Source organism: Stylophora pistillata, chromosome 4, assembly GCF_964205215.1.
Source record: "Stylophora pistillata chromosome 4, jaStyPist1.2, whole genome shotgun sequence".
In the NCBI taxonomy this organism is placed as follows: Eukaryota; Metazoa; Cnidaria; class Anthozoa; order Scleractinia; family Pocilloporidae; genus Stylophora; species Stylophora pistillata.
In genome coordinates this window covers 7,859,176-7,879,175 of record NC_142522.1, presented here as the reverse complement: position 1 = coordinate 7,879,175, position 20,000 = coordinate 7,859,176, and the positions used below count along the sequence as shown (strand labels likewise).

At 40.3% G+C, this 20,000-nt stretch overlaps 3 protein-coding genes, 1 long non-coding RNA gene and 1 pseudogene across 5 annotated transcripts; 1 reads left to right on the top strand and 4 right to left on the bottom strand.

Annotated features, from left to right (window-relative positions):
• Nucleotides 1–2,584: 2,584 nt before the first annotated feature.
• On the bottom strand, nucleotides 2,585–3,649 carry LOC148732227 (uncharacterized). The gene has a single exon (XM_088757815.1). The coding sequence runs from the start codon at nucleotides 3,647–3,649 to the stop codon at nucleotides 2,585–2,587; it is 1,065 nt and encodes a 354-aa protein (XP_088613941.1).
• Nucleotides 3,650–4,478: 829 nt separating this feature from the next.
• LOC111330998 (putative RNA-directed DNA polymerase from transposon X-element) lies at nucleotides 4,479–5,402 on the top strand. The gene has a single exon (XM_088757814.1). It carries the CDS (start codon nucleotides 4,479–4,481, stop codon nucleotides 5,400–5,402), a length of 924 nt encoding a protein of 307 aa, XP_088613940.1.
• An 840-nt stretch (nucleotides 5,403–6,242) lies between these two features.
• LOC148732226 (uncharacterized) lies at nucleotides 6,243–6,869 on the bottom strand. Its single transcript, XM_088757813.1, has one exon. It carries the CDS (start codon nucleotides 6,867–6,869, stop codon nucleotides 6,243–6,245), a length of 627 nt encoding a protein of 208 aa, XP_088613939.1.
• A 3,351-nt stretch (nucleotides 6,870–10,220) lies between these two features.
• LOC111346540 (uncharacterized) lies at nucleotides 10,221–18,806 on the bottom strand (annotated as a pseudogene). Its single transcript, XR_016000712.1, has 4 exons — nucleotides 17,029–18,806; nucleotides 16,385–16,411; nucleotides 16,166–16,263; nucleotides 10,221–14,767 (listed from the first exon to the last, which is right to left on the bottom strand). The product of XR_016000712.1 is annotated as an uncharacterized LOC111346540 (transcript).
• Nucleotides 18,807–19,443: 637 nt separating this feature from the next.
• On the bottom strand, nucleotides 19,444–19,858 carry LOC148732225 (uncharacterized). The gene is made up of 2 exons (XR_016000671.1): nucleotides 19,679–19,858; nucleotides 19,444–19,491 (listed from the first exon to the last, which is right to left on the bottom strand). It is a non-coding gene; the product is annotated as an uncharacterized LOC148732225 (long non-coding RNA).
• Between the last annotated feature and the right edge of the window lie 142 nt (nucleotides 19,859–20,000).

The window sequence follows — 20,000 nt, the reverse complement described above, 5'->3', positions numbered from 1 at the left end:
TTTATGATTTTCTCATCTGATTTCTTGCTATTTGAATTCGTTTTTCATCATTAATATTATAAATAACCTTTTAATTTCAATATGATATTTCCTTCGATAGACTTGTTTTCTACGTAATTTATACTTGTTTTCATAGAAATCAATGAACTTACAATGTCTAAAATCTGAACCATGGACTAATACACAATTGATACAAACAAATAAACCATTTTTCTTCAACAGGTTCATTTGTTTTGATAACTTCATCACAGAAAGGACAATAAGTTCTTTCATCATCAATCAATGCTAACTGAATATTACAGTCACACATCTATATTAAATGTACATAAGAAAACTTTAACTATTTTCAAGATCATTTATCCATTCTCTAAATTCATCAATTGAATTAACCAAATTCTCATTTCCTTCTAAATAATATTTAATATCATTAACGATCATATACAATGTGATGATAAAATTCAGCATCTATATATTTATAATTATATTTTTTCACAAGTTTGGGCAAGTTTGGGCAAGTTTTATGAATCCGCCATTTTCAATTTTTATCAGTCTGCGTTTTTGGATTCCGACTTCGTTCAAAATATTTTTCAATATAGTTTTCAAATTTCTGGATTTTTGATCTGAATTTTTTCAATGTATTTTTCGCTGATTTTTGATATAGTTTTGTCAAATTTTATTGTGCAATTTTTATATGAGCTGGACACCCCATGTACTATACTACTACCCTTGGCATCCAAGTAGGGATCTAGCATGTGTAAGGGACTTCCCTTTTTCAACGCTGCCTTTTTTTCTTTGTCAGACTCACGGCTGCCATACGTTAGCTTGAGTTGAATACCTTTTAGACACCTCAGCTCAGACGCGAAAGCTTTAATTTGAACATACTTTATAATTTCAGCTTCAACTTCCTTTAAATCTTCAACTGTAATCTCCATAAATGTGGACTTGATATCATGTGTACCATTTGAATTCTTCCGTGCTTCAGAGTTCGGTGACGTTTGACGGGCTTTCACTCTTTCTCTCAACCTTCTCCTGTATTTCAAACACAGAGCAACAGCGACCTTGGCTGCATGCCAACTTTAGAATCTCATTAGCCTCTGGAGTAAGCTGCTTCTCTCTTCTTTCACTGTGGCTGAATTGACTTTGACTTCCTTTACCTCTGCAGAGTCTGGATCAACATTTTCCTCATGGTTCTCTTTCTTCAACCATTTATCATCTTCTTGTTTAAGGAACTCAGGTCCCTTGAGCCATTTAGACTTCTCGACAAAGTCCTTAGCCGGCATTGCCCTCGAGCCTTATCGAAAGGATTAGATGTTGTCTCCACATAATGCCACTGTGATGGTTTGGTATGATCTTGGATTTTTTTAACCCGATTCGCTTCGTAAGTATGAAACCTTCGAGATTCGTTACTGATGAAGCCTAGAACGACCTTACTGTCTGTCCAGTAATAATATTCGACATTATTGTACTCTAGCTCTCGCTTGATAACATCAGTAACTTTCGCAGAAACGGTGGCTGCGGCGAGCTCTAATCTTGGGACACTAACTGACTTTCCTGGTGTCACTCTAGCCTTGCCCATTACGAAAGATTTATATACCTTCCCTTGATTGTCTTTCAATCTGAGATATGTACATTGGCCATACCCTACTATCGAAGTATCAGACATGCTGTGCAGTTGTGTGGAAACAACAGTTCCGAAATCATTTGGCTTGAAAACTTCTAGGTACTTCTAGGTTTTCCAACAATGGAAGTTCACTTCGCCACCTCTCTCATCTATGTCTTGTTGTATCGTCTACGGGCTCGTCCCAGTTACCAGAGGAACAGATGTCTTGCAGGATCATCTTCCCGACAAGTATGACAAGTGTAATGAAGCCCATAGGGTCATAAACGGCGCTGACCGTTGACAAGATACCTCTTCGCGTGCAAGGGTTGTCTTTTAGTTCAATGCGACATTTGAACGCATCCGACTCAATACACCAGGTTATTCCCAGAGCTCTCTCAATAGGCAGTTTGTCTTGACCTAAGGTTAGATTCTTCACCTTTTTAGCTCTGTCTTCTTCAGCAAAAGACGCAATGATCTTTTCTGTGTTGCCAACTGTGTTGTCAGCTTGAGCCCTCCTGATGCATAAACGTCTTTCACTTTACCGGCTAGGTCAATAGCTTCAGCCTCTGTCTGAGTAAATTTGAGGAGCTCGTCAACGTAGAAGTCTTTCTTTAGAGTGTCTGTTACCGCGGTGCCGTATTTGTGTTCATTGTCATACGCTGAGTGCCTTAAAGTGAAGTTGGCACAAGCTGGAGAGGATGCCGCTCCGAACAAGTGCGATGTCATGCAGTACTCTACCACCTCTCTTTCCATGTCACCATTAGGCCACCACAAGAATCTTAAAAGGCTTTAATCATCCTTTTTTACCTTCACTTGAAAGAACATTTTCTCAATATCGGCCATGAATGCACATCTCTTTGGACGAAATCTTGTCAACACGCCGACAAGTTTACTTGTTAAGTCCGGTCCCTGGAACAGGTTGTCGTTCAAAGACTGTCCTTCATACCTTGCCGAGCAATCAAATACAACGCGCACCTTTTGTTTTTAAGGATGATAAATTCCGTGATGCATATGCAGCAGGTACCAAATTCTTCCTTCTGTTGTTTCGTCACTCTTGTCAATCTTGCGGGCGTAACCTTTGTCAATGATCTCTGTGATGAAGTTGTAGTAGTCATTACGATACTTGTTGTCAGACTGCAGACGCTTCTTTAGGCTGTTCAGACGACTCTGTGCTTGTAAAAAGTTGCTCCGTAGTCTAATGTTCTGACTCTTTAGAGGCAGAGGCATTTCATAGTGAGAATCTTCTAGATGGACTAGACCATCCTCCACGGTCTGGAAAAACTTCATATCTTCGCGAGACATGGCCGCACCTCTTTCTGTCTCTAAGAAGTCCAACTCGAACATTCGTTGAACGGATTGTGGTGTTATATGCTCTTTCACAATTCTTTGTTGAACTAAGTACCCTTTAGCTGCTGTTGAAGAAGTCTGTTCATCAACACCAAGGCGGTTGCATGTAACATTGCTATTCTGATTAGTCTTGGAAGTGTAGGCAGGTCCGTTTATGTACCATCCGAGAAGCGAGCGGACTGCGTATGGATCCGAGTCCTTACCATAGACGATTTGTCGTGGACGAAGCACGCTTGGACAATTGAGCCCAACGAGGAGCCCTACTTCAACATCTTCCACGTACGGATGAATCTCTTTACTAATGTCGCGCAGATGGACCATTATGCTCACCGCATCTTGTCGGGGTATCTCGCCACGATATGCTGGAATACTCTTTTGAGTGAAAGTTCTTGGTAAGCCTACTTGTACACTTTCATCATTAAGGTTAGCAGCAATCAATCCTTCGATAGCCTTTGTTGATACGTTATGCGAACCGTGCATCGTGGTAAGCGTAAGCTTAGTGTCAATTCCTTCTTTGCCAAGTTTTGTTGCCGTTTCATCTGGTACAAATGTCCTATTACTACCGTTGTTTAGCAGTGCATAAACTTTAATCTTCCATGTCGGATTGCCCATGTGGTACAAAAAAACTGCAAGTACACCCGTGTTGATGCGAGTGTCACCATCTTCGGTCACATTGCTTATGTTGGCACGATTCCTGTTCATTTGGGCGTTGCTCTCCGATCCATTATCCTTCTTCTTTTCACGTTTCTTTCGCCAATTCTCATCGTGCAAATTCTTGATCGTCACGCACCTTTAAAAACCAAAACAGTGCGGGCTAGGCCCAAGGTACCTTGGTACACCAGTGAGATAGCTGAGGCAAAAAGGCAACGCCGGAAAGCAGAACGGAGATGGAGAAGAACACGATCACAGGAAGATTTGTTGGCATTCAAGAAACTTAAGAACCACGTCACTTATATAAGCACATGGGCTAAGCGTGCTTTCTACTCAGACCTCGTTAACGACAATAGTCAAGACCAAGGAAAGCTATTCAGGGCTACTCGATCATTGTTACTTCCGAGGAACGAGTTGTGTTTTCCAGAATACACGGACAATTCAATCTTAGCCAATGACATTGGGCGGTTTTTTGACCGTAAGATTGCAAAAATTCGGGCTGAGCTTGATGCGTGTACTCTTTATCCTGGAGCGGTGTCTGAGGAAAAAGTGTTTACAGGGGATAAGAAACTTGATCATTTCAATACGTACTCTGTGGAAGATATGAGGAAGCTGGTCAGTAGATCATCGAAGAAAAGCTGCCAACTCGATCCTATGCCGACCAACTTGGTGGTCGGCATGTCTGATATGCTTCTCCCCATCATCACTAATGTCGTGAATTCTTCTCTTTCCTTGGGACATTTTCCATTTGAGTAAAAAAACGGCCCTCGTGGATCCAAGACCGAAGAAGACTAAGCAAGAGACTTCCCTATCCAATTTAAGACCTGTGAGTAATCTGCAATACCTCTCTAAATTAATCGAAAGGGCAGTCTATGATCAGATGACTGATCATGTTACTCAGTCGGGCTTGTATCCCACCTTCCAGTCAGCCTATCGACTGGGTCACAGCACAGAGACTGCCCTGTTGAAGATACAGAACGACATACTAGCCGCAATGGACAATCAACGAGTTACTCTTTTGGTATTGTTAGATCTGAGTGCAGCATTCGACACGATTGACAACAAAGTGTTGTTGAATCGCCTGTACGTGACGTATGGAATTACAGGTACCGCTCTTAAATGGTTTCACTCGTATTTATCAAACAGGAAACAGCGAATCCTGATTAACGGGAGCTGTTCGAGTGACTTTGATCTGCCTCAAGGGGTACCTCAGGGGTCATGTTTAGGTCCCTTGCTCTTCACACTGTACTCTTCACACTGTAAGCTCTTCGATGTTGTTGAATCCCATCTCCCTAATGTTCACACATACGCTGATGACACACAGCTCTATATCTCATTTAAGCCAGATGGCTCTGCTACCGAGGCGGCTGCTGTTGATGCCTTGCAAGCTTGCATCAGGGATATAAGAACCTGGATGGCCCAAGACAAGCTTCAGCTGAACGCTGCTAAGACCCAGTTTCTTATTATAGGTACACGCGCACAATTAAATAAGGTTACGATAAATGACTTCCAAGTAGGTGAGGTAAGGGTTTCGGCAGTCTGTTCTGTTAGAAATCTTGGTGTTTGGCTTGATGCAAACATGAATATGACCACACATATTAACAGCATATGTCAGGCTATTTATTACCATCTATACAACATCCGGCGTATTAGAAAGTATTTATCATATGACAATAGGAAGTCCATTGTACAGGCTATTATAATGTCACGATTAGACTACTGGAACGGTCTGCTATCTGGTACACCCGCTGTTCATCTTGGCAAGCTGCAACGCCTACAAAACGCGGCAGCTCGACTGGTATGATCATATCACACCATCCCTGATCAACCTGCACTGGCTTCCGGTCAACCACCGAATAGAATTCAAGATAGCAACGTTAGTTCACAAATGTATCTACAGCGTCGCATCACAATATCTCTCAGACTTGATAAAAATCAAAGTGAGTTCGCGGTATCTGTTGAGATCACACCGGGACATACTCCTAATCGATAACACCTACAGAACAAAAAAGACACTCGGGAATAGGGCGTTCGAACATGCTGCGCCCAAAGTATGGAACCGACCACCTCTGGAAATTAGACAGTGTCAATCGTTGGATACTTTTAAAGTTTTACTACAGACACATCTTTTTAATTTAGCTTTCTATTAGTTCTTTTATTAATTCATATTTTACCTTATTTGTTTTTCCGAAAAATTGTAAATTATTACTATTACTATCATTATTAGGATTAGTCTCATTGCTTTAAGATTTTTAATGTTGTAATGCGCATTCGATCATATCTTTTATTGCATGTTAGACTGCTTATTATAAGAAATAAACATTATTATTATTATTATTATTGTGCAAAGATGTCGAATGAGATTTGCTGCAAACTTGCAACCGTGTCTATTAGTACAGCTCTTAGCAATATGCTTGTCGTGAAAGCAACTAAAACACAGTTTTCTGTCCTTCACGAAGTCTCTTCGATCGGATAATGATTTTTTTAAGAACTGTCCACAATCATTCAGATTGCGAGTCTGGCCACATAACACACACACAATCCTACATGGTTCGCTCTTCGTAGGCTTGGCAACATCAGAAGCAAAACTCGTGCTTTTGCTTCTTGTAGGCATTCTTCTTACAAGCTTGGTTTGAGCGACGGATTAGTCCCTTTCTTCTGCAGCTAGCTTGCTCATGCTTCCTTCTGAGAAAACTGGATCAGTGGCCAGGTCAGCTTGCCCACGCACAAACTCTGCAAACTCTTCGAAGTCGGCCATTCTTCCCTTCAAACCTCTTATTTTGCTCATTCTTTCGGTCCATTTACTGCGCATGTATTCAGGCAATTTTTCCCATAACTGACGTGAGATGTGGGCAGTATTCAAATCACTCGTGTGGGACATGCCTTTCATGGCGGATTTCGCTTGTTCCATAGCAATAGCAAAATCATGTAGTGCTTGTCCATCACTAGGCTTAATTGATGACCAGTGGCACAACTTGTTTATGTGAGCATTGGCAATTCTGAAAGGGTCTCCAAAGTGTTTCTTTAGTGGTGACTTTGCTTCATTGTATGACTCTTCTGATTTCCTTTGAAGGTATCCACAAATTAATTCTTTGGCCTTATCCGCTGTATACTGTCCCAGGAAATACAGTTTCTCACATGCGTCGTCGACCCTCGATTCGATCAACGACTCGAACGCGGTCACGAATGCTGGAAATTCAAGAGGATCTCCAGAGAATATTGGTGGTTTATGAGTCGGGAGAAGACTTCTGGCCTGCTGAGAAACGATCATTTGAGACAGTTCTGTTTGCTATCGCTAGATGTTCATAAATTCTTCGAATGAATTCTCTCTAACAGACGATTGTGCTACAGGCGGTATACTCTCCAAAGGGTTGTGGTAGAGTTTAGAACTAGCTGAGATGGCTTCCCTATATCCGTAGCCACAATGTTGTGTTATGGAAAAGTCCCTACGATCGTGACTCTGTACAATTCCTTGATAATTCCTTGTAGGGGGTCTATAGAGGTATGATGGCACTGAAGGTGTGAATCTTGGTATGCTTGGTTGTACTGTTGGTGCTGTTGGCCCATCTGAATACGACATAGGTACGCCTGATGACACAATCGACACACCAGGTGACAACCCTGACCACACGATCGGCACACCAGCAGGCACACCCGACGACAACATGGACACACCAGCCGACACCGTCGACACGCCCGCAGACACACCCGACGACACTTTGACACACCAGATGATACCCCTGACGACACCATCGACACACCAGCCGACACACCCAATGACACCGTCGATACACCAGCAAGTATACCCGACAACACTGTTGACACACCAGATGATACAACTTGTGATCATGATGAGCTAGGCAACTTTAAATTTTGACTAAATGAGCCACTTGATGAAGCAATAGATGAGACTTGGACGAAATCATCAAGGACTTTGATGTACGGTGAGGTAACAAATTTGACCTCGATGGGTATTGTTAATGGGTACGGTTTCGTGGGCGCCACAAGATTGCTTAGTGTAGAATAAACTTCTGGCCCAACTTCTGTGCGAAAAATTGCCTTTGTCTTTCTTTGACCGGTTCGTTAGCCGCCTCGTGACCTTCGCCTGCTGTTTCGATGATACCATTTGCAGTGAAAAACATCTCAATTCTTTCAACATAGGTACTGAACGTCTCTTTCTCGGGACTAAACTCCCGACTTTACCAAAAAGTGCACTGGCAGCCATCCTCGTCGCCAGAAATGTTGTATTTTTAGGATAACTACACTAAGAAAACAACGACAACCACATGGCATGTTCTCTCCCCTTTATTCACGACAGTAAGGGTTAAGAAAATTGTCAGTTAAAAGGGTACACCAAGACAGCATCAGATTCTCATGAGTAGCTTACAGAGAAATGTATCATCCTCAGTAGCGAGAATCTGTATGTAGATCAAGGAAAGGAATCAGGGATACTTAGGTATTGATTTTGACATTGATTTTACACAACAGTAGCAGATTTCACAGCCTCAGATCAAGTATCAGCCTTCAACTTTTACACATTGCAGATTTGTTCACTGTTATTCATTATAATGTTTAAAGTAACAAAACAACCAGTAACTTTGAAGTAAGATTACTCTTCTGTCACTCACATGTGGCATTTATTCCTTTAGAGTGGTCATTTGGAGTTGTTCTGTAGGAGCTTGTCACTCTTGCTAAGGCATCATATCGAGCTATTGACAATTCAAATATGAAGCAGCATCTATGAGCTGGCCATAGACTACCACAGCCTAATAACTGTCCATATGACTTACTAAAATTTTTTAAAATTTTGTTACTTTTGGTATTTGGGTTAAAAAAAAACATTTTCATTATTTGTGAGCCTAAAATTTTGATTTATTATTTTAAGAGAGTGGTTCTCTGGAAGAGTTCATCTTTTGTTACTCATAGAGCCCAGTGAAAAAAGAAAGTGGGTTTATTCAGGTAGTCAACCGACCTAGTCACTGTCTATTTTATTGCTATTGCCAAGATATTCTCCAGTTTCTTTACATTTTCCTTTTAGATAGAAGGAAGAATTTGGTGTCATATCCAGATGACACGCCCAGTGATAAGTTTTAAAATTTGATCAACCTTTTGCTAAATTATGTTTTGGTATTGGAGGGAGAATTCAGATGTGAAACAGGTCTGAGAATTCAGAGGTAGTGCAGATGTAACTTCTCCCCATGAGATCCATACAATGTCCAGCAAACAGGTAATGAGAATACTCAAACTTATCACGTAGAAGTTGTCATCTTCAGTAATTGTTGTGAGGAGAAGAACTTGATTCAAGTTTGTGTTTCTTAACCCTACAAACCCCAGCATCATTATGCATATTCTCCATACTGTTCTCTCTACTGTACATTTTCTAGGGTGTTGAAAAGGAGAATTTGTTCAAGATTAAAGAGGTTTGTTAGTTGGTGATTAGTTCTGTTATTCTCATGACCTTAAAGCTTAATTCAGGGGTGATATTGTAAGGGGAAATTAAAGGCCAGTCGCTCCTTGGGCTTAAAGGATTAAGCTGCAGGAAAATGTTTTGGTTAAGTTCAGTTCAGGTTTGTTGCATCAGTGAGTTTTTTGGGTATCTTTTGGTGAAAGAGAATTGCGACAAGTTACACAAACGGTTATGATACTCTTCAGCTTGGACATATTTCCTTAAAGATCCACTGTCAATCATTTCTGTTATTTTTCGATGGTGCTGAGTCACGATAGCATGATGCATGACCATGTCTAAGGGATTCTTTAAATCTTCTTACGGTGGAGAAGAAGTGGCACAGATTCAGACCAACGATTAATTGATGTTGCAATTACCACATCGTATTTTGAAACCTTTTTGTGTGACGTGTATTTAAAGATTCCTTAACGCTTTCATTCCCAGGAATGACCAAACAGAATTCCGCCTTACAGTGTCAATATAACATCAAGCAGGCATTAGTGATGAGAATAAAGAAAAATATCAATAAGGGAATAAATGTTCGATCCAATACCAAATTCTCCGAACTAAGATCATGAGAATTGTATGGCAGACAAGAAGGAGAATTAGTAATGAGATCTTGGGAGTGGAAGGGTTATCAAAGATAAAAGTCGCACTTAGGAAGCAGTCATTATTCATCCGTCGCTGGAAGGGGTGGGGGAAAATTGATTGCCAATCAATTCGTGACAACCAATCCTCTCACCCCACTCCACCAGGGGATGGATATTAACCAGTCCCGTGTATCATTTCACATCTGTTACTCTACTGTCAATTCTCTGATGAGTGAATGTCATATCATGTTTTATTTCTGTCAGCTTCACTTTGTAACTTTGTGCGTTCACCTAAAAAACAACAAGTGAACAGGTGAGGCGCAATTTGAATTAATTCTTGATCATACATGTTGGTTGGCGATCTGGCGGCTAGCATGCACTATGTAGCCAATCTGAACACAGCCATAATTTGAAGGTGTATTTTACTTGTTACGTTCAAGCTAGTCTACTGCTGAATCATTCCTAGTACATAGCCATCTTGAATGAACATCCAACACTCAGAGATTGACTGCCGGCTATGAGAATCGAAGTGTTTGTTTGGTTGAAGAAAATAATTTCACAAGAGGAAGTAAACATATTGTAATGATTAAGAATAACTGCTTTTTATTTGCAACGCTGTTCATCTGAAGGTCTTAACGATTCTTACGAAGAACAGATCATACACAGTTTATAATGTATTGATCAGGAACAATGCCTGAAATCAATGATGTCCGGTAAAAATTTTAGCCCGATCATTTTACCCGGATTAAATGTGTTAACTCCTAATCTACGATATTGTTTTTTTCTAACATTATTTTTTCGACATTTGTAAACCACTTTTCCTACTAGCTACAAAATCTTTGTCGCCAGTAAAAATGATTTCCCCAAGCAATTGATGAAGTAGATTTATACATTGGGCGTCGAGATTATTCTATAAAAGTTTCTGAGATATAAAATGGCTTATTCCATGCAAAAAGAAAAAAACTTGGATTATAAAGTTGTTTTGATGATCATGCCTTACTGGAAAAGCATTTTGTCACCAAGCATGAGATAACATATGATTTCCTGCTATAATATGTATAAAAAAGTTTGAAACAAAATCTGGACACTACACTCTCGGTATTAAGCCCCTTCAAACAAATCTTCAATATTTGCTTGGGCTACCCGACGTATCACCGTTCAAAAGTAAATCACCTCGTATTTGCTCAGTTTGCCTAATCAATCTATAGCTTTTAAAAAAGAAATGGTAAAAATATGCATGGTTTGATTCCTTACCTATTAGCTTTGGAGAAGTTTTTAAACTATTAAACGTTCATGAACGCCACTTCATGAACTGATGGACAAAAGCTGAGTGCGTCAAGTTTAGCTCGCAGATGGCTTCCTCTTTGCATGTACACGATGGCAATTGACAGTTACCAGCTTGAATTAGTCCAGTTCATTTCATTACGGGGGTTTTATTTGACTCGTGGTTACTTGGTTGTAGGAGATTGTGGCCAAATTCCGAAATCAAATGTCACGTTGTCGCCAATCAACATAAAGGAAGCCCACTTGGAGACTTCTTCAAAGCCATTGTTCCTCATCCATTTCCTGGCCTCGTGAAGAGATTCACTAGCGCTCTCACCGCGGTACAACTGTTTATAGAAACAAGTCATGAACTTCTCTGTGGCTGTGTCATCTAAGGCCCACCGTGCCGCTAACACTGAGCGAGCACCGGCTCCTAAGAACGCTCGGGCGATTCCAATAACTCCCTCTGCTTTAATCTGTCCACCGGCACTGTGACAACAGCTCAGTACCACCAGTTTAGCTCGTAGCTTAAGTCGTGAAATGTCCGCCATCGTCAAGAGGTAGACTTCGTCTCGTGGAACACAGTCAGGGGGACAGTCGGGGGAAAGGACAATCTCTCCTCTTTCAGCATTGCCATGGGCAGCCAAATGGATCAGACTCACTGAATGAATCACTTGAAGTACAGCCTGCTTTGTCGCGTGTTCTCCAATCAAAGGCTTTACCCCAAGAAGTCTTCCAAGCATCTCTGCTTCCTTTCTTGCACAAGGCAGTGATGTTATAATCATGCGTCTTCCTTACAAATCACCTCTCCAACCTTAGGGTCTCCCACTATCAGTGCGCCTGTTTGATCGTGATACTGTGGAGGACTGTCCTGAATACGCTTTAGAGTCGTCAACGATGGAACAATGCGAAGCTTGAACGACTCCGATAAATACTTTCCTTCTTCGTCAGTTAAGGCAGTAAATGGTACCTGGTACATACAGGAATCGGGGACGATTATGATCTCTGGCTCCGTTAGTAAATCGACCACAGGAGCGATGATTATCTTGTAACACAAGTCAAGCTTTTTCTTGATATGCTTGTCATCACACTCACGCAAGAGCGTGCGGTTTTCATACTGAAGTGACATCGATTCGGTGTCATCTAGAGATCGATCTTCACAATTCTGTTCGGGTAAAATGCCAAGGCCACGGAAGTTTTCTGTAAAAAACTCATTCAAGTCAGGGACAAATCCAGTCTTCTCGTTTTTTTCCAGGCTCACTTTTTCTTTTGTAAAGAGGATAGCTCCTGTAGGTTTTAGAATCCAGTAACGTACATCCTTCTCTCCAACAGAGATGTAAAGGCAGACACAGTCAGTTTCCTTTGCGACAATGTGTTCAATACCACACCAAGACTGTGGATCGCCTGACATCTGCTTTTCGGTGACACAGTACCGAGCGGCCATCAAGTCGGCTAAGCCTCTTGCCCGTCTCAGTTCCTCGACGTAAAGGGCGTCTTGTGGCTTTCCAGTCCTAGAAAGCAACCAACTGAGCAAGTCGTAGGGAAAGGTGCCGTGTGTCTCCAAAAGTGATGTTCTCAACTCATCGCTGTTTTCAAGATAACTTCGCAAAATGTCGAATACTTCAATGCTTTGGAAAAGAAACGAATGGGCTTCTTCAAGATCGAATAGTGACACCTTCATCGCCGATAGACTACAAAGGCAATGCAACTCATAAAACTTGTGTCCAATATCCCTACTTAATGTGAGAGCTTTCTTGAGGTTTTCCTCGGCCATGTCATATTTAGCGATCGATTGGAAACACGTCCCTATATCTTCGTAATTGACCACAACATCATCTTTCCTACCAATTTCCATGTTAATTTTAAGGGCTTTCTTGTAATATTTTAGAGCATCGTTGTACTCACCACGCTTCTGAGAAATCTTCCCAAGGTTTCTGAAATGTCTTGCCTCTCCTTCTCTGTCACCAATTTCCCTCCAGATTGGCGCGGCTTTCTTTACAAATTCCTCAACCTTTCCATATTTACCGAGACACAGAAATGTAGCTGCCAGGTTTCCATAAATGTTTACCTCTCCAACTCTGTCGCCAATTTCTATTTGGATAGTGAGTGCTTTCTCCAGGTACTCTTGGGCCTTCTCATATTTGCCGAGCAATGTGAACAGTACTCCGAGGTTTCCGTAGTTTAATGCTTCTCCATATCTGTCACCAATCTCTATTTTGATATTAAGTGCTTTCTCCATGTAATTTCTGGCCTTCTCGTATTTACCGAGCGACTGGAACAGGTTTCCGAGGTTTCCATAATTTGCTGCCTCATCATTCCTGCTACCAATTTCTGTTTGGATAGTGAGTGCTTTCTCCAGGTATTCACGGGCCTTCTCATAGTTGCAAAGGGATCGGAATAGTGTTCCGAGGTTTCCATAGTTTACTGCCTCTCCATTTCTGTCGCCAATTTCTATTTGGATAGTGAGTGCTTTCTCCAGGTATTCTCGAGCCTTCTCATATTTACCGAGCGATTTGAACAGTGATCCGAGTTCTCCGTAGGCACATGCCTCCCCATATCTGTTTTTAATTTCTGTTTGGATCGTGAGTGCTTTCTCCAGGTATTCTCGGGCCTCTTCATATTTACCTAGCGTTTGGAACAATATTCCGAGTTTTACGTAGGTTGATGCCTCTCCATCTCTGTCACCAATTTCTATTTGGATAGGGAGTGCTTTCTCCAGGTATTCTCGGGCCTTCTCATATTTGCTAATTGATCGGAATAGTGTTCCGAGATGCATGTAGACTGTTGCCTCCCTCTTTCTGTCGCCAGTTTCTATTAAGATAGTGAGTGCTTTCTCCAGATATTCACGGGCTTTCTCATATTTACCGAGCGATTGGAACAGTAGTCCGAGGCATTCGCAGCTTGATACCTCTCCATTTCTGTCGCCAATTTCTATTTGGATAGGGAGTACTTTCTCCAGGTATTCTCGGGCCTTCTCATAGTTGCTAAGTGATAGGAATAGTGTTCCGAGGTTTCCATAGTTTGATGCCTGTCCATTTCTGTCGCCAATTTCTATTTGGACAGTGAGTGCTTTCTCCAAGTATTCTCGGGCCTTCTCATATTTACCGAGTGATTTGAAGAGGTTTCCGAGCTTTCCGTAGGTTGATGCCTCTCCATTTCTGTCGCCAATTTCTATTTTGACAGTGAGTGCTTTCTCCAGGTATTCACGGGCTTTCTCATATTTACCGAGCGATTGGAACAGTATTCCAAGATGTCTGCAGCTTAATGCCTCTCCACTTCTGTCGCCAATTTCTATTTGGATAGTGAGTGCTCTCTCCAGGTATTCTCTGGCCTTCTCATATTTACCCAGCTTATAGAACAATAAGAGCTCTTCATAGTCTACCGCCAGGCATCTTTTGTTACCAAGTTGCATGTCTATTTGAATTGCTTTCTCCAAACATTCTTTACCTTTGTTATGTTTTCCTGAGGAGAGCAGCAGTTTTCCTAGTCTTCTGTAATACACTGCTTCTCCTTGTCTGTTGCCGGTCGTTTTCATGATACTTAACGCTAATTCAAAATAGTTTTTTGCCTCTATAAACCTTGTTTTGGCGTGAAGTAAAAGCTCCATGTGGTATTCTTTAAAACCTGGTGAATTCCATAATGTGAACCAGGCTCTTTTTATTGTGATACGGATACGTTCGCGAAATGATTTGGCAACTGGACTGTCTGTGCCTAATCCTCCATTGTTCAATAAAATCGAGCATTCTTGGCATAATTCGATGGCTTTAAGGGTCAAACCAGTTTTTAAAAGGAAAATGGCGACAGCTAAACCAATTTTGATAGCTAACATGGTAGATCCTACTTCTGTGTTGTCCATCATGGTCTTGATCACTATTGGTGTGAGGAAAAAAGGAAGGTCAAACATGACACTAGAAAGTTCCCGTACAGGAGGTGATAGATGCAAAACTTTTTTAGGGACCTGATGTACATTTCATGTTTGCGCCGCTCGTGTTAGAAAATTTGGCTTGTAGCCAATAAAGCTGTGTTTGATGTAAAGAAAATAAATCGTTTTATTCTGTTTCTTCATTGCTTAGAACATTTGGTACAAAGGCTACATTGTATTCACTTGTTTAGTTTTCGCTTCGCGATCATTAAAATTTTTTAAAATACATTTTTCAATTTTTGAGATCTGCAAAGAGGGTCAAATAGATGGATCACCTTTATCAAGACCGGTCCTTCAGCAAACATGTTTTTTGTTTTTGTTTTCTTTCAGATGTGGGGGGACAGTTGAAGTGATTTAACACCTGTTAAGAACCGTTTGGTTAAAGATAGAACCTAAGTTGTACCAAAAGAACATTCTCTTGGTTGTACACAAAACTACTAGTGCACGAACAAAGAACTTCAAATACAGAGGAATTTTTTATGGACAGAGAAGTGCATGGGCAAAAGAGATGGAATTCTGGCAGGTCAAAGCTTAAACTAATCCCGTAATCAGACCTTCCAGAGCGAAGCAGTTGCACATTTTAGTTACATGGTAGGATCTGGGCACAAGATTAGGCAGTATAGTGGAAGAACACCAAGCTTAAGAGAGTTACACGCCAAAATTTGGGGATCAATATGGGGAAACCAATTTTTTTCAAATACGAGTGTCGTGAAAAGGCAACTTTTTTCTTTTGTCGCCTCAAAAATGATTAGTTATCTACCGTGCACCAGCAGTGATTCAACGGCTAAGGGGGAAAATTGTAACCAGAAAACAGAATTTTTACTTGTTGCCAAACGATATCATCATTTGTTAGACTGCCATTTGAACAATCAGATACTGATGATTCGAAAAAGTTTCATTTTAAAAAAGCATTTTCCCAAGCGGAGGAAAACGTGATGGTAGTTTTAACCCCTATGGTTTTGAAATGTAAATTTCTTGAAGTCACGTCGAAACCAAGTGGTTGAACTTCTTACAATTTTTTCAAGATTATGGAAATTCTTCCGGCAAATTTCTGAAAAATTGTTTAATTGGTAAACGCCTCGCTCATAATGCATTTTTTTAGGTAAAAAGCATGAGTTCCTGATCTTCTTTGTCGTATCTGATGATTAATCAATTCCTTTTTTCAGCGTTTTTGTCACACACTTTTAATAATAGTTTTCATTTTCCTTCCAGTCATCGAAAAGTGAATACCCGTCACAGATACTCAGGAGGGGTATTCAAGGGGGGTCTGTAGTTGAATTTTATTTCCTGTCCTACAATTCATGATCGTCAAACATTCAATCAGTCATCACGCACAAATAACCTACCGTTTGAAGACAAAAGTTTCAGTTGAACTGTGATCAATCTTGTGATGAAAATCCAGCCGTTCAAAAGTGATAAACATTAAGGGCTGACGTCAAGTTCCCTGTTAAACAAAATAAATTGTTTCATTTTGCATGCTCAAATCCATCGATGTTTGACAAAAATTCGAAACCGAAATACAAGGATCTGAGCCGGAACAATTAATATTCGGGTAAACTACTGACCTTCTTTTTTAGCCTTCCTTCCAGAGCCTAGGGAAAGAAAAAAAAAATTTATTGATCTTTCCGTAACAATCGATTTCCATTTTCCTCACAAGAAAAGTCTACCCGAGCTTGGCCCGAGAAGTCAGGTGTTATTTTTATTGAAATATCAACACTATCACTATTCCTTATCACATTTTGGATGATCGCTCGGTGTAGTGCTCTCAAATTGCTAGTTTCATGACTAGAAAAACGCAAGAGTAGCGGAAATGATCGATGAGACTTTTCAGGAGAATCTCTAGAGAAACATGGATATTCCCACCGGATCCTGCTTTATAGGTATGGTCCAGGTTCATCCCACCTCTCCCTACCCTCCCCAAAAGGCGTGAATAATTGACCATTTCTTAGAGTATTGAGGTAGATCCTTTCTCTAATGTCACCTGCGTGATTCTTCTTGTTACTTTATTTTAGTCTTAAATAGATCAGCACTTTTCAGAGTAACACTTAGTTAGGAAACTGATCATCTTAGAGAAACTCGCCCGATCAACTTCATCAATTTTCCTTATTTAGTATATTACTTAATACCCTTCGGGTGAAACTGCAAATCGCACCCACTACAGAAAACGAAAAATTCATGATACAGTCGTTTATCACGGACATAAACCTACCGTTTGCAGAATGAAACTTCAATTGCACTGTGATCGATCTTTTCATGAAAATACAACCGTTCAAAAGCGATGAACACTTAGGAATGACGTTCTCTGTACAACAAAGAAAATTGCGTCGTTTTTGCATGCTTTAATTCATTAATATTTATAAAATTTAGACTTACAAAACCGAAATACAAGAAGCTAAGGCAGAACACACTTAATATTCGGGGGTAAACTGCTGAGCTTCTGTCCTTATCTTCCTCCCAGAGATATAGGAAAACAAAATTGATGCATCTATTCATCCTTTCGTAATGTTCAATTTCCACTTTTCCCTGAAGAAAAATTGTGCATGAGGTTTGCCCGAGAAGTCAGGTGTTCTTAATATTCAACAAGAAAGGATAACTTTCTCCATCAATGTATCACTAAAATTACGTTGCATCATCATTTGGTTCAGTGATGTGCTCTCAGATTGCTTGTTTCGTAGCCAAAGGAAAAAATAAAAACATGAAAGTAGCGGGAATGACCGGTGTGACTTTTCAGAAGAAAGTCTTGCAGGTACAGTTGTTCAGTCCACTTCATAGGAATGTATGTATGGGGGCATTTTGTATTTGAGATATTTAGCAGACAAGCTGACCCAGTTCAGCTTAAATTTGGTTTAAATGGGGGCCTGTATAAACAATAACAAAGGCAAACAGCATCGGCAGCTACGTTCCCAAGTCTTTGCGAGAAGGGGATATGTTCTTTAATGTCCCCTCGCTAACCAGTACAAGGAAGATGCAGAGGACGGCGCCTACGGTTTATTGTCGTCATCCGAGAAGATGACTAGAATGTCTAACCATTTGCAGATGTCATAGCATAGGCAGCACATTCTCCTCAGTTATTTTAAGACGTGAGTTTTGGTATGGTAGGTTTATCTGCCTCTCCTTCTCCTCTTTAAAAGGCATGAATTTTTCATCATTTCAAGTAGTGTGTCGAGGTAGCTTCCCACTGTAATGTCACCTGTTTGTTACCTAATTCAGTCTTAACACTTTTCGGGTAACATTTAGTAAAGTGACCATCTTAGCCGGAGAAACTCGCCCGATCAACCATGATTCTCCGTTTTCCTTACTTATTATACTGAATTCTTAATATCTTTGTTTTTAGTCATGCAAATCGCACCTTCTGGAAAATGAAAAGTTCAAATCGAGTCGGTTATCACGCACAAATTACCTACCGTCTAAAGACAGCAGCTTCAACTGTACTTTGCTGACACCTGACGTTTTCTGTTTAACGATGTAAACTGTTTCATTTTTGCGTGCTCGAATCCATCATTAATTATAAAAGTCCGACATAAAAAACTAAAATACAGGAACTCAAAATGAAACACTCACTGAGTCACTCGGGGCTAACTACTAAATGTAATATCCTTCCGTAATCTTAGAGATCGAGAAAAATACATGAATTACATTTATTCTTCCCTACCATTCCGTGTCCGCTTGAAAATTCTAAGGAAGATTAGTTTGACATGACGAGAAATTAGTACCCTTCAGTAATAATCGAAGATGTTAAAGTTGTTAACCATCAGGTCATCATATTAAAAGGAACATAATCCAGATACGAACTCCTTCTGCAAAAACACTCCCCTATGCGCCGAACGAAAATGATCGATTTACGTAAACTATGTAAAGACAACAGTAGCAAATAAATGAACATGACAGTCTTTAAGTAGCAAATAAGTTGAACTGTATCAGTTGTTTGGATGCAGGCAGTACTTACCTTAACCTGTAGATTTCAGTGTCCCTCCAAAAAATAAAGCGAGTCACACCTCCGTTATTCTGTTTAATTTTTCCCAACAAAAGTCAGCTGTCAATCACATCAAACAGAAAATATGATCCTTTTCTTCTTTCTGTCACTTTCGCAATCACACTTGTCGCCAGGCCTACCGTTGCTCCCAGCCGCCGCGGCGCATTTGCGCTGAGGATATGAAATTGTCGGACGTTATATTTCTTTTAAAACTAAGTCAACAAATCTACGTGATCATATTGTGTAGGACAAGATGAACTAAGGTTGCAATAAACGAGATGAACAGTTTGTTCTTCTCTTAAGACCTATCATTGGATTATTCTATATGATGATCCCCTGGGTACAAACAACAAAAATCTCCCTATATAACCGTGACATTAGAGTTAGTAACGCGGTCTCTAGTAACTCTGATTCTATGTGGATGAGTTTAAAAATTCCGTCATTATTTATTTGCATGATTACGCAATTTTTGGCATAGGATCGCCTAGAAAAAAGAATTTGAACGCGTACCTGCTTAGGAAGTAGGTAGAATAGTTAGAAGATAGCAGTGAAAAGAGAATGTAGCGGACGGAGGGATCTAGAGACATTCCATCATTGCTCCGAACGCGATATTTAGATAGGACTTTATACTGGAACCAAGTAAGCCACTCGTATCGATCAAAGCTCTTTAATTTCTTGATTTACTTGATTACGTAAAAACTGAAAGGATAATTACAACAAAAACCTATTACTATAATTCGCACAGAACATCGATTGTGCAATAGCAACGCAAAAGGGGGCGTATCACGGTACTAGAAATTCACAAAATAACACTAATCACGAGCAATAATATAAGAGAAATACTATAACTAAATGGATTAATACAAATTACAACTACAAATCATACCTCTTTCTCCAATCTTAACTCTTTTCTTTAGGTTTCTTTCGAGTAATCAACGCTACTATATTCCCACGTGTTATCTCGTCGCTCGATTAAGAAAACTGATCTGCTGAGCTATTTGCATCTCATAACCCAACGGAAGTTACACAATCATGGTTAACTATTACACATTAATCATTACAGAGAACTTGAACATGTACTTGGTTCAGAGAGAAGGCAGTTGTTAAAATGACAATGATGAAAGCTACTTTTCTGTTTTCCAAGCACATCGAAAGGCTAGGTTTCGCACAATAATGTCAATTTTACTTGGTAGGAACTCATGATTAGC